Here is a 15,800-nt window from a genome sequence, read left to right as displayed (position 1 = left end):
TTGCCTATTTGTGCCAAAAATGATCTTTGCAAAGACCTTTATTCTTCCATTTATGTACCTTGGTGTCGGATTTTATCAAATTATGCCAACCTGATTCGTGCCAACAAAAGCAGTTTGTGTACATTGAACTTAACTTGTTTTTTAGCACTTTCAGGCCCGTCAATATGTGATATTTGGTGACATGATTGTTGAATGTTGATATATAATGTCCAATTCTCTACTAGTTGCTGGCAAATACCCTGCCAGCCTAAAATATTTGGGTTAATTTCATAACGAATAATAATATTCGATCTTATATTTAAGTTATGTGGGTCCATGGGTCTCTTTATATTTCTCATATCAACATTGTTGCCAAATTTCCACTTTGGTTTATTATTCCTGAAACATGGGTTATGTTTTCGCCAGTCTTTTGTGACATAGTCACAGGCAATTTGTTTCAGGAAGGAAACAGTTGGCTTACATTTCCTGCAGTCATTACGGACACCAATGGAACAAGGGTTTTGTCTGGGCTGTTTACAAAAACGGGATTACAGCCATACATTCCCACAGTGCTTCTAAATAGCACAGCTAATTAAGTGGATTTATCCTCATACAACTGATAAGATCGTTTAAGTGTGAAGATTAGAAATAAATTCCACTGTCTAAAACAGTTGTTTACACCGCGGTGGGGTTAATTCCATGGTTTAGGTATGATTAGACATTACTTTTTTGAAGCAGTGTTGGTTTGAACATGTCATTTTTGGAAAGCCCTCCATTGCTTTGTATAGGCCTATATGTATATAGGACTGCTTTCTTTTCCAAGAAATAATTGGTCACGCCTCACAGCAAGACAACGCTCTCTCTAGGAATAAGGATCTTGTTTATAAACTTGTCTGAGTCAGATTATACAGGGTGACTCAAGGGTTGGAATTCTTTTGTAGGCATTCTTTGTCATCTGGATGATGCGTGCCTGTCCAACCCTTGCTCCAATGGGTCGACCTGTGACACAAATCCTATAACTGGAGGATGGAGATGCTCGTGTGCTGATGGGTATACTTCTACGAAATGTGACGTCAACATTAACGAATGTGAAATCGGTAAGATTTTTATCAAAAATTGAGGCAGTGCTGCCAATACTAATTCATGACGTCCAATCCTGTGGTTAAGAGGAACATAGCAAAATTTTTCGATCCATTTTCAGGTGTATCAATCTTGTGGTTATTATGTGGACACACTATTACAAACTAGTGGATTTTCAAAATGCGAACTACAATTAGAACTGGAACTACTCGCTTTTCAAAACTCGCAATGTAGAACTATTCACTTTTTCAAAACTTAGAACTAGAACCTGAATTAACTACCTTAAAAAGGTAGAACTAGAACTAGAATTACTCGCTTTTCAAAATGCGCAACTAAAAATAGAACTAGAACATACGACCTTTAAAAGTCTGCAATTAAATAACTAACTAGAAGTAGAACTACTCACTTTTTAAAAACTCGCAACTAGAACTAAAACTCTCTACATTTAAAAACCTGCTATTAACTAAAACACAATTAACTGGAAATATCTAACTAACTTAGGCTACTAGAACAACCCAAGAACATTCCTTAGATTTTTAGTTTGTACAGGTCTGCATGAGAAATATTGCAAATATTTATGCTTTAAAACTAAACTACAACATGGTGAGATATGCCACTTTTGGATTAAGCTCTCAATACCACCTGCACAGATCCGGGTTTAATAGAGCGTACCTCCTGTGGTGATATGTTTATGGCAAAATATGCGATCATCTACCTCCAAATACCATCTTACTCTTGTGTTTAAGCAAGAAGGTTGTGACTCTGAAAATGTAATACTATCACATTGGCCTCCCTCTTTAGGATGCTTCCATCCGCTAAGAATTCGAATATCTTTGGTATAAAACGTAGTTACTCACAGATAACTTTAACAGCCTCTAAGCTGACAATAGACATGTCAGAGTACTGTGAAGGCGGAATCTGTGGAAATGCTGTTGCTATCTCTGTCTCTCTGTGAGATACCCAGCTCTGTTATGCCATGGAAGTTGATGGTAGTTGTCAGAATTTGATCACCCCATTCTGTTTGCTATGTCATCAAAATATGCTCTCACTTGAAGTTTTTTAAGTGCAGTGGTGTTTCAATGATGGGATTTAGCGAAATGATTACTCTTGTCATACTTCTGGACTCTATGATGAATGAATGGGTTTGACTACAGGTGAAAATCCCTGCGAGCACAACGGTCAATGCATCGATACGGAAGGCTCCTTTGAATGTGACTGCACGGACGGATATTCTGGACCTCGCTGCGAAACAAACATCAACGAATGCGAAAGCAACCCTTGCCTCAACGACGGCACTTGCCTCGACATGATCGGAAGCTTCCAATGCGTATGCAGTCCGGGTATGAAACTATATTTGAATAGGCTGTCGGAATTCATTAGTGGCTTGAATTGATTTTCCTGCCTTCAGATTTAAACTGTTTCGCCAACGTGGGACCAAAGGTCCTTGTGCTAACCATTTTTCCAGAAAAGTGACTCAAGTCCACCCAAAAACTATTTTTCATTCGATAGGATTAACAATGCAATAACCAGTATTTCTACGTCAAAATCATTCAGCAGTAGCATTCACACAAAACTTATTCAGTTCGTGCTAGAAGTAGATAAATTCTACTTGAGTATCCCGAAAAAGTAGGTTTACCTGGTTACGTATGACATGTGGCTTGTTAAGAAGGCTATATGTCAGATTAGGATTTCACAACTGGCCGAAATGAACATGTGTGTTTGGCTTTAGACTATTTCTGCTTCTACATCTGTACTTTTCAAGTCTGAATTGGTCCTTTTTTTGAATTTTGCCGATTACAAAATCGTCTTCTGATAAGTTTTATAAGGAGCAATTCAACGTAAATAATGACACCACCAGCCCCTATGTCGTGGGATTTTGTCACAATCAGCTATTTGGTGCTTGTACAGATAGGACATTGGTCATCATATTTTTGAAGTGGTCATAACACTCACTAGGCATGGGCAAATGAACTTCTGGGACACTTGGCCTGGATTAGTTTTTAGCAATCATTTCTGAACAATTTCTTTGCTTTGTTAATAGCTCTAGTTCCTACTTTTGCCGATTAACGACTTTACTAGTGCAGTAGAGTAATACACTGTTGCCCTTCTCACTGAGTGGTGTGTGTTTTGTGGTGAAGTTTTATTGAAAATCGGTTATTGCCACTCTGAACTGTTTGGACACTACGATTCTGTCCGTCACTATATTCACAAGATTTTTTTTTGCTGAAACATTATTTTGGAATTGTATTTTTTAAAGGGAATTTTGGGTTTTTCCACTGCGGCTTTTTGCACATGGAACACGGCGTTCTTCTTTTGGAGTAGCTGTGTGAGATACAGAATCGGTGCTAATTCATCCGTTCAAACTCATAAAATGGAATGAGTTTTTCCCCAACCACACATTCGTCGATGAATTAGCTCATTTTATAAATGGTTTTGTGGTGACAACATCAGGAACCTTAAACCTTCAAGAATAATCTAACATTGCACATACAATCATCCGCATTGATATTTAAATAACGCATACAAGCTACAGGCGACCAAAATTTTGATTCAAATCGAGTCTTGATGTGTGTTCCCTTGATTATGGAAAGAAGCCTGAATGATTTGTAACCCAAAACTTTAAAACCCCTGCAGTGGTCACCAAAGTTTTGTCTGGTACGCTCGGCGCTGTTTGACAATTTCTGTCTTTGTCCATGAATAGCAAAATCTGTTTGAAACTAGACAAATTTCTTGACGCAATATGTGGGACATTGCTGTTGATTAAATATATATCATCATTATATCGTCGCTGGGAAACCAAACAATGTTGTGTCCATTTTTTTGGAATTTTGACTTTGACCATTAAATTTGGACATAAAGTACTTGATTTACCTTGAAAATTCTAGTTCATATGTCCATGTCATGTTCAAATACTGATGGAAAACAAGTAAAAATATAACAAAAACTGTTTGGTTTTCCAGTGACGATATTTTCATTGGATTCACGGTTAGATTGTTATGTGCAACTACCTCATATAATCCTTTATATGGAATGATGATTTTTAGGTTTTAAAATGGAATTTGACTACACCCATTGTTATCCTGCCTAAAAGTTTTTGATTCACTTCCATTATGTCATGTACTGTTGAGCGAGGCATATCTTTTGTCATTGGAGCGTAAATCTTCAAACATCACCCTCTCATGACACAAGGCACTGTTTTCTGCCCCCTGAAGTGCCAGGTGTAGAATTACCTTTTTATTCTCTCGGAAAGGTGTTTATGTTTGAATACGCCTGACGGGATTTTTTAACCCTTTTAGGATACACGGGACTTCTTTGTGGTATTGATATCAATGAATGCGAAAGCGGACCCTGCACAAACGGTGGCACTTGTGTTGATAACGTTAACGGGTACACTTGCAACTGTGCTTCAGGTGTGTGCATTTTCTCTTGCTCGCTATGTATTATCGGAAATGTGGTGGAGTATTTCTCCGCGATTGCATGCTTGGTAACTTTTCGAGTGTCTTCTGCATTGAAAGTGTGAGTTTTGGTGGGAATAATATAGCCAACTGCACATATTGGAATTTTGAGCCGATACTGATACCAATATCACATAGTTTCCACGATAAAACCTACATTTTTAGCCCATATGTGGAAGAGACATATTTCAGCTAGAACTTCTAATTGGTGTCACTAATTCGAGAGAGTTATCCAATAAATGCACCTATCAACTGACATTGTTGCAGGCCTCTAAATGTGACATATTTCCAGAATAACTTCAAATTATCAGCATTCATTTGAAAAATATGTCTCATATAAACTCCTATTTAATGACTGACAAAACTGACATCTAAATTTAACTTAGTTCAACTAGACCTTTCAACTCCTGGCAGCCATTTTTCAAATATACCATGTTCCATATATAATCCTAGTTATAAACTGATTAATCCAAAATTTTTGACTTATCTTAGGTGAAACTTCTAATTATTAGCAGTCATTTAAGAAGTATATCCCACAAAACTCGTAACTGATATTTTTGTCGACATCAAAAAATGACATAAGGTATTTTAACGCCTTATTAGTGACAGTCATTTGCGAGCTATCCTATATTCCACACCACACCTAATTTTCCGACTGTTAAATTACATTTTAACAGCTATAAGAATGTGCCATATTCCCCTAATTAATGGCAGTCATTTGCGAAATATATCCCATATACCGTAGCCTAAACTTTTATTCATAGACATTCATTTGAGGATTATATCCCATATAAAATCCTATTTGTAAACCGGTACAATAATACTACAACTGAGTAAGAAACTACTACTTTCGACCCAACAGGCATACATTGCAAGCAGGAAATTTTCTAAGAAGATTTCTAAGCAATTTTACTACAAATTAAACGCTTATAGTCAGAAAAGGCTACATGAATTCAATGGTACAGAAGATGATGTCACTTTGAACTGATGTAAGAGGTATGACATCATCGGACAGCCCAATAAATATCTGCCAAAGAGTTAACTGGACATCAATATTTCTAAGAAGACAGCAACCGGTTCACTGATATATTTGGCAGGCTTCAAGATATCAGTAATTGCTGGCCATGATTTTTCTTTCTCTTCATCGCAGGGTAAACGAAAGTAGATTAATGATATAATGGGATCGATTTTTGTTTCAGGTTTTACGGGGCCCGATTGTGGGTTTAACATCGACGAGTGTTCGTCCATACCCTGTCAGAACAAGGGCACGTGCATAGATAGAGCAAACGGTTACGACTGCGAATGCACACTCGGTAAGAAACATGTTACATAATACCCATATTGATAGTGCAATTCTTTCAACAAACGGTGTACATGAAACAGTTTCATGTGGACTTCGCAAATTCAGTAATCCCAATTCTAATCTAATTTGAAGAAACTGAGTAGCTATAATTGTAATTCTAGTCTAATTTGAAAAAAAGTGTGTAGCTATCATTCTAATTTTAATCTAATTCGGAAGAAGCAGTGTAGTTCTAATTCTAATTCTGGTCTAATTTGAAAAAAATGTATTTATAATTCCAACTCTAATCTAATATAAAAAAGCATGAAATTATCGAGTTGTTCTAGTTTACTTCAAGTGGTTTGTTGCGATGATTAGTTTTTCGATAGTATTTCATACTTCCGAACGTTTCAGGTTACGCGGGCATACACTGCGAGGTCAACATAGATGACTGCCAGACCAATCCCTGCCACCACGGCACCTGCCAGGACGACGTCAACCAGTACATCTGCCTGTGCGAGGACGGATACACCGACGCCAAATGCCAGACGGAGATTGACGAATGCGCGTCTTCTCCTTGCCAAAACGGGGGTACATGTCGGAACGAGGTGGGCCGGTTCGAGTGCGATTGCTTGGTCGGGACCAGTGGGGACAGGTGAGATAGCAGCAAATCGAATTACTGTCGATTCCAATCGCATGCCTATATCAAATCTCATGTTGATAATTTATTCCTTCATTTTGAAGCTTCTCAGCAAGAAACAAGTTCATTTGGCTTTATCATAGTATTATAGCATCGTAGGATTGGGTGCTTCACTTTTCAATTTATGGCAAAAGTGCTTACATTCGATGCTTTGGACCGTGAGAGTAGAAAGTTGTTTGCGTCACATTTATGACTACTGAAGTCATAATAGCTGCTGGATCGTGGCAACTGAAATTTTGTGTAGAAAACAACGCGTATTTGTTGTGACATTCGTTTCTTTGGATTATTCGCAAAGATGCATCTTGCAATTACCCTGAATATCTTTTCTGATTTCTAGTGGCAAATCCGTCAATAATGAATATTCCTTTCAAAAGTACATTCATTGTCAACTATATTTTTGATTTGTCAACAACTCTTCTGTTATTTTCAGATGCGAGATCAACCCAGACGATTGCGTGTCGAACCAGTGCCAGCACGGCACTTGTGTGGACGGGGTCAACCAATACCTTTGCAATTGCCAACCCGGGTATACAGGTCAGTATATTTGTCACCACGCTTGTACAAACTGCTTCATTTTCAAAACGTGCGGCTAGAACTACTCTCATGTCTAAACTCACAACCACCGCTAGAACTAGTCGCGTTTAAAAATGAGAACTAGAACTACAACTAGTCATATTTCAAAATGATGTAACTAGAACTAGTCACGTTTCAGAACGAGCAAATAGAGCTAGGCTTACTCACTTTTGAAATCTCGCAACTACAACTACAACTAGAACTAGTTACGTTTCAAAACTTGCAACTAGAACTACAACTAGAACTGGTCACGTTTCGAAACGAGGAACTAGAACTAAAACTATTCACTTTGCAAAACTGAGAACTAGAACTACTCACTTTGTAAAAGTCGCGACTAGAAGCAGATTGGTGATTTGTGCTGTTCTGGTTTTCATCTCGGTACTATTGCATGAAATCCACCACTTCTGTTGGTCTTCAGGAACACATTGCGACCAAGACATTGACGAGTGCGCATCGAACCCGTGTCTGAACGGCGCCACTTGTTTGGACAAGGTTAACGAGTACAGTTGCGATTGCCTGGCAGGTACGCCCATTTAGTCAGAGCTGGAAGAAGATCCTGTTGCATGAAAACAGGGTTTATTTTGCATGAATCACTGACACAGTTGATCATATGTGGCCGATATTTGGTCAAATTTGAATAGTTTTTATAAGGATTCAGATGGTGACAATTATGACTTAGTATCTAAGTTTGTCTTTACCTGTTCATTTTGTAGGCTATCACGGAACACGTTGCTCTTCCGACATTGAGGAATGCAGCAGCAATCCTTGCGTTAACGGGGCTTGCGAGGACGGCGTCAACAAGTGAGTGGCCTGGCATTTATAACACAGTGTGGTTTCATTTTGTTGTCTAGCCATGGATGGAATATACAGTACATATTTTGAGTGTGTAAAGTCCTTGAAATTGCTGTTTCTACTTGTAATGAAATGAAATTTACAGCGTTACCTATTTTCTATTAGAAATAGTTTTGACATGCCTTTCTATTTGCTATTTTACTTGTAATTAATTGAAAATTTTACAGCGCTTCTTATTTACTGAAAGTAGTTTTGACATACCTTTGGAATTGAAACTTCTAGCTGGCCATTTAGAGTAAATTTCGGCTTCCACTTGAAATAGTTCCGACTCCGACAGGCCTTTTATATGCCACCTTTACTTGTAATTCAGTAGAAATTCATGAAATTACTTCTTCAAGTAATTTTCTCAAGTAGAAATGATGACTACTTCGGCAAGATCTTCCTTTTAAAATAATTTTTTGTTGATGCGAGTTTTCCTGGCATTCTAGTTCTCATCGTTATTATTATTATTAAATTCCACAGGTACGAATGTGCGTGTGACTCTGGCTACACGGGAATCAACTGCGACATCGACATTGACGAATGCGCGTCCAGCCCATGCGTCCAAGGCACCTGCCTGGACCAAGTGGGGCAATTCCGATGCCAGTGCACGCCAGGATACACCGGCGTCACCTGTGACGTGGACATCGACGAGTGTGCGGTCAGGCCCTGCGAAAACGGGGGGTCCTGCACCAGCGGCATTAACGAGTACACATGCGATTGCCCCGCCAAGTACACCGGGACCAATTGCGAGACGGAGCTGTCCCCGTGCGAGCCAAACCCTTGTAGCAACGGAGGGTCTTGTAATCCGTCCGCGGATTATTTGACGTACACCTGCACGTGCCAGACTGGCTTTGAGGGTAATGTCACTTTTCTAATCGTGTGCTAATTTAGAACGATCCAAAGTTCTAAACATTAAAATAGGATCAGTGTTTCTTTACCCATACGTATTTAAATTGGTATCCGAATTCGAAAACTTTGACCTCTAGTATTTTATCAGCATCATTATTCTGTTGTCCTATCGGTATACGCATATTAGAGTTGTCCAAAATCTCAAAAATTTCAAAAATGCTGCATTGTAATATCACATTCTTTAGATTAATAATTCAAAAACAGTAATGAGCCTGCAAGAAGCTCTAAACAATTAAAATCAATCAGCAACAACTTTTTTCATAGCTACACGGTCTAGTATTCAGTGCCATAATCTCAGTTATCGTTTAATTTTACCTTGTACAATATATTTTTGATCTATTCGCAGGAGTGACTTGTTCGAACGATATCAACGAGTGTCTGTTGACGCCTTGTCAAAACGGCGGCCATTGCACCAATCTGGTTCCGGGATATTTCTGCACTTGCGCCACCGGTTTTAACGGAGTCAACTGTCAAACTAATATCGACGATTGCTCGCCAGGTATTTTGAAACCTCTTAGGCAGACGTGTACAAACTAGCGGCTACAACTAGAACTAGAACTCATCGCTTTTTAAAGCTCGCTACTAGAACTAGAACTAGAACTACTCAATTTTAAAAACTTGTCATTAGAACTATTAATTTTGAACTAGAACTAGTCAATTTTAAAAACTTGTCACTAGAACTATTCAATTCACAACTACAACTACTCTCTTTTCAAAACTCGCAACTGGAACTAGAACTAGAACAACTGAATTTTCAAACCTTTTCACTAGAACTGTTCAATGTAGAACTAGAACTACTCACTTTTCAAAACTAGCAACTGGAACTAGGTCTACTCAATTTCAAAAACTTGTCACTAGAACTATTCAATTCACAACTGCAACTACTCACTTTTCAAAACTAGTAACTAGAAGTGAACTACTCACTTTGCAAAAGTCACAACTGGGCCTAGAATTACTAACTTTCCCAAATATGCAACTACAACTTGAGGTAGTCACTCTTCAAAACTTAATACTAGATCTAGCCAAAAGAGCAGTAGTTTGTAAAAGTCTTAACATGAAATCTTATTTCGTTACTGCAACTTACTGTTTTGTGTGTTTAGATCCGTGCGTTAACGGGGCTCGCTGTATCGACGACATCGGCACCTACAAATGTCTCTGCAAACCCGGTTACAACGGATTCAATTGCCAGTATGAGATCGACGAGTGTGCTAGTAATCCCTGCCAAAATGGAGGGACTTGCACAGACTACGTTAACAGCTTCGTCTGCACATGCAGAGTGAGTGATATATGGTATTCTTCTTTATGAACGTTTGGAAAAAGTTTATATTTAAACTAGCCATTCGGGGTATACGACATAAAAATGGTACGAAATAGTCGCGTCGTATTGTTAATATACCAACTAGAAGCCTGGAATGATACACTCCTGCTCACTAAGAGTTAATTTATCAACGAGAATAATAATTTCGATACTATTTCGCAATGTGAAAGCCTGTAAACTTTAATAGGTCATATCGCATCAAAACCTATAGTACAAAGCTACGCACGTTACTGTAAATGATATCTCGGTGAAGTCATGATTAACACACAGCATTATCACAAAGGCAAATGAAACGGGCATGGTCGAAAAATTGCCTGATCCTCTTTTGGTGATCTTGTATATGCTAACACATGTTCTTTAAATAATAATATTAATATTATGAAAGTTATGTTTTGTGCAGTTGACGTCTAAACAATTTTGAATCAATACAGGAAGACCGAATAATTCATACTTTGCGTTTCAATCTTGCGTTACATCATTCAAGTCAAGTGTTGAGATATTTTGATGACGTATCAAATGTGTAAAAGTCAGTCAATGTAAGTGTCTTTCGTAATGAGTTGCATGACTCCTGTTAAGCTATTTTGCATTCATTCAGGACGGTATCATAAATTCTACGTGTGTGGCTCGAGTATAAGCAATCACACATGAGATATCATTTTTAGCATGTAACAATAAAAGTAGTCTCATAAAAATACGTCCATTGGATTTTATTGGTGCGATTTACTGCTGTCAATGATCAAGTTCCACTTGAGAATTTTATTTAAGTAGGCTTATTCGGTGAATGATTGAATCATCATTTTTCGATTTGATAAATTCCCTGATTCTAGGCAGCTCAGTAGTAGTAATACAAGTATGAAGCATAGAAAATCTAATTTATGATGCGGTTTGGAAAGCATTAACAATAAACTCTATTGAAGTTTTGTGAATTACATTGCAGTTGTTATTGCAATGGATATTAGCTGTGAACTCCAGTTGTTTTGATTTAATGATCTTTGGAAAATGTGTTTTTGTTGATGTTATGTATGAATACTTCCATTTTTTATTTTTCTTTCAGGACGGTTACTCTTCATCCACATGTTCTGAGAATCCGAACGATTGCACGGACAGCTCGTGCCTCAACGGCGGTACCTGCGTCGATGGGGTCAACAGTTTCACATGCTCCTGCCCGAGTGGATATACAGGTACTGTTTTCAATTCGCAATTTGAAAATAGTTATTTTTTCTGAAATTTTTTCAAATTTTAGAACGGAAATTTCCGATTCTCTCAGGGAAATTGCACAGCAACATATTTGAAATCGTTTCCATTGAATTTTTTAAATTTAAAAATAAATGCTAATTTTCAGTCCTCACAGCTGTAAAATTGTGGCGTATTTGGAACATATTTGAATATTAATAATAATTGTTTAATTGAATATTTCAAATTTGACAAATGCTAATTTTCGGTTCTCACAAGGTGAAAATACAAAGTATTTGAATGCGAAAAAAACATTTGAACGTCCAAACATATTTTAGTATTTAATTTTTCAATTGAATTTTATAAATTTGGCAAAAAATACTCATTTGGTATCTCACAGGTGGAAATTGCGAAGTGGCGATCGACGTGTGTCTGTCTGTCGTCTGTGAAAACGGTGGCACTTGCTACGTTGACGGGGGTATGCCCAGATGCGTCTGCCCCGAGGGATATGAAGGAACACTGTGCGGGGTGCGTTGTCACGTTTTAACTTTTTAAAATCATTTTGATTTTGATTGAAATTTTTATATTTAATATTTAATACTTGTGATCAGGATGTTGCTGCGCTGTGTTCCGATTCTTCTATTTGTCAAAACGGGGCTACCTGCACCCAATCGGGTTCTACCAGGACGTGCTTGTGTGCCGACGGCTACACCGGGACCTATTGCGACGTGCGCAGAATTACTTGCGCCCAGGCTGCGGATACTAAAGGTAAAAATGCGTTCAAATTAAGAGATTTTGTGAATTACTTCTTTTTTCATAATTACTGTCGTCAACCTACAAAATTTTGAGCCGTGGCAGTAAAATATTCACTTATAGGATCAAAGTCATGGTCGCCCCATTTGAGAGATTGCTTGAATTATTTTGTGCCACATTTTAACCGCGAGTCTGAAAAATGGAGTCGTCACACCAAATTGTTATATTACAAATCAAAAACGGGGTATCTAAGTGATTGCATGAATATTTTTTAGTGCAAATCTGAAATATTCCAACTCCTGGCAGTAAATTATTCTATTACAGGCGTGACCGTTTCCGATCTGTGCCAAAATGGGGGCAGCTGTCAAGACACCAGTGACGCTCATGTCTGCAATTGCGTGGCGGGGTACACCGGCTCTTACTGCGAGACCAACATTGACGAGTGCTTGTCAAAACCTTGTCAGAACGGAGGCGTCTGTGTCGACGGCGTCGATAGGTATGTTGTCATGTTTGATTGTGTATTGAAATGAATGAAATAGTGTCGGTTTATGTGTCACTAGTTAGGCCTATGTCTGGGAGAAATCAAAGCTGGATCTTGACTGGTAAATGATAGTTTTGATTCTATTTTCCGCTGTGGAAGGCTGTGAACCTTGATGGGTCGTATCACGGCATACGAAACACGTTGATTTTTGGTTAGTTTGTCATTCTCTTTTATGTAGTTCATGATGATGCACCATTTTATAACATATTGATATCATTTTTGCAGCTATATCTGCAACTGTGCAGCTGGTTTCATGGGCGATAATTGTGAGACGAACGTGGACGAATGCAGCTCGCAGCCGTGTCAAAACAGCGGGATGTGCGTCGATATGGTCAACGCATTTCATTGCTCTTGTCTCGCTGGTACCTCAGGTATGTGTATACATTGCACAAGGCGCAGTGTCAATGTAGATTGGATTACAACTATAATGCTTTCGATTGGCTTAGGGTGAAACGTACTTAAGCATTCTTGAGTACAAGTAGTAGCGATTTCTTAGTATATAGAAAAGTAGGCTTGCTTTTACACAAGAAGTGGAATTAGTATAAAATGGTAACCTCTTCAGTAGTAGAGTTAACAGATTGATACGTTATTGATTTCAGGAACCTTATGCGAGTTCAACGAAGACGATTGTACGGCCGATTCATGCTATCACGGAGGCACCTGTATCGATAGAGTCAACGGATTTGACTGTAACTGCGTTCCTGGATATGTTGGACCGAGGTCAGTGGCCATGCCTGATTACGGTCTTACATTATTGTCATTAGTAATGACTAGGGCAAGTTTTTGCAACTTTTCTCGTAACTTCCGGCAGCTTCGTAAATACTCAGAACTTACTTAGTGTGGTGTTTTAAGCTGTTTAGGGGAATCTCATATTGCAACTTTTTGTAACTTTTCTTCATTTTTTCATGCAACTTTTTGCAACTCTTCAGTTCTTCATGCAACGTTTTGCAATCTTTTTTCGATTTTTGACTTTTTACTGGAAATATTTGGCACTGTAGATAAATAGGCCGCTTGATTATTCCGCTATCGTTTGAATTTGAGGTCCCTTCTGAATTGATATATATTCAGGCGAGACCGCCGAAAATTATATTTACACTGGGTCAATTTTTTCAGGCTATTGATTTTGTTGAAGTCGCCAACATTGAGTTTTGCTACAGTTGGATATGGAACGATTCGAGTATCTATTACGCTAATAATGTCAAGGAACTTGTACGTAAAAGCAACTTTTTAGTGCAAATTTCAACGAGATTTGACTGCAACAAAAACTTGTCCTAGTAATGACTTAAAAATTGCTACCGTATGTGTCTTATTTGCGGTCACGAGGACAATGTTGCCACTTCATCTAAAATTATTTCCGATATCTGAACCAAAACTATTCTGTGACCATTGCGAGATTCAGACACTCCTAGACGGAAATTCGTTCAAAAATATCCCCATTCAGTTGTAGCCTTGTGCAACATGTTATTGCGATTCAGAACTATGACCAGCCCAGGCTTCGAGGCTCCGGCTTGATTTTTATAGATAAGATGTTACTGTTGATGTAAGAACGTATCTTTTCATGACTGGAGAAAATCTGTTGTTGCTACCCAAATTTTAATACTTGAATCGATGTTTCAAACCGTGGTCTCCAATCCATGTTTGACATCTTCAGCCTGTCACCTTGACACCATTTTGTTGTTTTTCAAACACCAGGTGCGAAGGAGATGTGAACGAATGTCTGTCGAACCCGTGCGCCAATCCTGGCACCCGAGAATGCGTCGAAGGCATCAACTCTTTCGAATGTGTCTGCGAAGAGGTGACATTTGCGTTTTTTGTAACCCACCAGAGGCGCTGAATATAATAAATTGCGGCATAGGTATTGTTTTGCACAAGAAGCTAAAATCTATCTAGTCGAGGTGAAGTTGGTCTGTAAACTGTAATTGTAGCAGTTTGGCTAACTAGAGCAAATTTACTTGAAGATTATTTCGTCCTAGCACAAGATGCCTGCGTAACAGATCGGTAGAATCCTTGAAAATGGATCCACTTTCCGTGATGAAGGATTTGTTTGATGTGATTCTATTGAAAATTCCAATTATGTCAAAACATATCCCTACTTTACCAAATAAACTAGACAAAAGCTACTTTAGTATCCTTTAAAAGTGAACTGTCAAAAGTAAATTACTACTCTAGTACAAATGGAGGTATCGGTTTTCACGCGGTAAAACAAGTGAATAGTATATCCATATTGAAATGAACCCGAATATTTTCGGCTGACACTCATCAGGTGTAATCATCGGAAACTAGTAGAGAATTCAAAAGAACATTGTATATCAACATACAAATCTTGTTTTGAATCATCTACTAGTTGCTGACGATTACCCCTGACGAGTGTCAGCCGAAAATATTCGGGTTCATTTCAATATGAATATAGGCTACTATTCAATTGTATATTGAAGTTCTGTACCTCCAAGGAGCTATTCAGAACAATAAGTATTCTAGGCCTGCTTTTGCGCAGAGAATCAAATCTGACAAGTAGAAGGGGAATTAGTTTAAAATCTATTTGCTTCAAATACTACGGATACTCGAGTAGTCTGAATATGGAGAAGTAATATTGTTAATTTCTACTAAATTAGAAGTAGAAGCAGTAATACAAAGGACATGAGAAAATTGTTCTAAGCGAAAGTAGGAAATAAAACTTCTGAAAAGTTTAATCATACTTCAAAATTACTTTCTACAAAATCCAAAATGTAAAACATGTCGAAAAACTGCTTAATGCAAGCAAACCTTATATCTTGTAACCCCCTTTTAAAATATCTATCCTACATGGCGCATAATTTTTCACAGGACTACACCAGCGCGCGTTGCGACGTGAAGCTAGGCAGTTGCGTGAACAACCCCTGCCAGAACGGGGGCACTTGCAACGACGATTCCTACTCTCCCAAGGGTTATTTCTGCTCGTGCGCCACGCAATATTACGGTGACAACTGCCAGAACCGGTACAACCCGTGCGACAATCACGTCTGCTACAATGGAGGGGCGTGTCTCAACGGCGCTTGTCAATGCGTGGGGATCTACTATGGGACACACTGCGAGAGAGCTGACATTTCAGGTGAGGAGTCAAAATTAGTCCAAATTAGAATGGAATTAGAATGATAGCTACACAGTTATTTCCAAGTTAGATTAGCATTAGAATTACTGAATTCGTTCATATCAATCCATAGTTTATT

The 15,800-nt window shown here is 38.3% G+C and overlaps 1 protein-coding gene across 4 annotated transcripts in view; it reads left to right on the top strand.

Annotated features, from left to right (window-relative positions):
• Positions 1-15,800, top strand: part of LOC145435438 (uncharacterized) — a 68,809-nt gene that overhangs the window by 26,546 nt on the left and 26,463 nt on the right. For 3 of the 4 annotated variants that reach the window (XM_080312720.1, XM_080312719.1, XM_080312722.1), the window contains exons 9-27: positions 921-1,076; positions 2,214-2,399; positions 4,356-4,469; positions 5,714-5,827; positions 6,208-6,448; positions 6,924-7,027; positions 7,485-7,589; positions 7,780-7,867; positions 8,381-8,757; positions 9,156-9,308; positions 9,910-10,085; positions 11,182-11,308; positions 11,701-11,828; positions 11,912-12,068; positions 12,378-12,549; positions 12,820-12,965; positions 13,194-13,314; positions 14,287-14,389; positions 15,418-15,682. In XM_080312720.1, the coding sequence (XP_080168846.1) occupies positions 921-1,076; positions 2,214-2,399; positions 4,356-4,469; positions 5,714-5,827; positions 6,208-6,448; positions 6,924-7,027; positions 7,485-7,589; positions 7,780-7,867; positions 8,381-8,757; positions 9,156-9,308; positions 9,910-10,085; positions 11,182-11,308; positions 11,701-11,828; positions 11,912-12,068; positions 12,378-12,549; positions 12,820-12,965; positions 13,194-13,314; positions 14,287-14,389; positions 15,418-15,682 (3,033 nt within the window). The remainder of the gene's footprint in view (positions 1-920; positions 1,077-2,213; positions 2,400-4,355; positions 4,470-5,713; positions 5,828-6,207; positions 6,449-6,923; positions 7,028-7,484; positions 7,590-7,779; positions 7,868-8,380; positions 8,758-9,155; positions 9,309-9,909; positions 10,086-11,181; positions 11,309-11,700; positions 11,829-11,911; positions 12,069-12,377; positions 12,550-12,819; positions 12,966-13,193; positions 13,315-14,286; positions 14,390-15,417; positions 15,683-15,800) is intronic. The other variant, XM_080312721.1, reaches the window with a different exon arrangement.

This window comes from Botryllus schlosseri, chromosome 3 (assembly GCF_051294905.1).
Source record: "Botryllus schlosseri isolate E-star chromosome 3, Bs_hap1, whole genome shotgun sequence".
In the NCBI taxonomy this organism is placed as follows: domain Eukaryota; kingdom Metazoa; phylum Chordata; class Ascidiacea; order Stolidobranchia; family Styelidae; genus Botryllus; species Botryllus schlosseri.
Note: the sequence above shows the minus strand (reverse complement) of the source record. Positions and strands in the feature narration are given on the sequence as shown.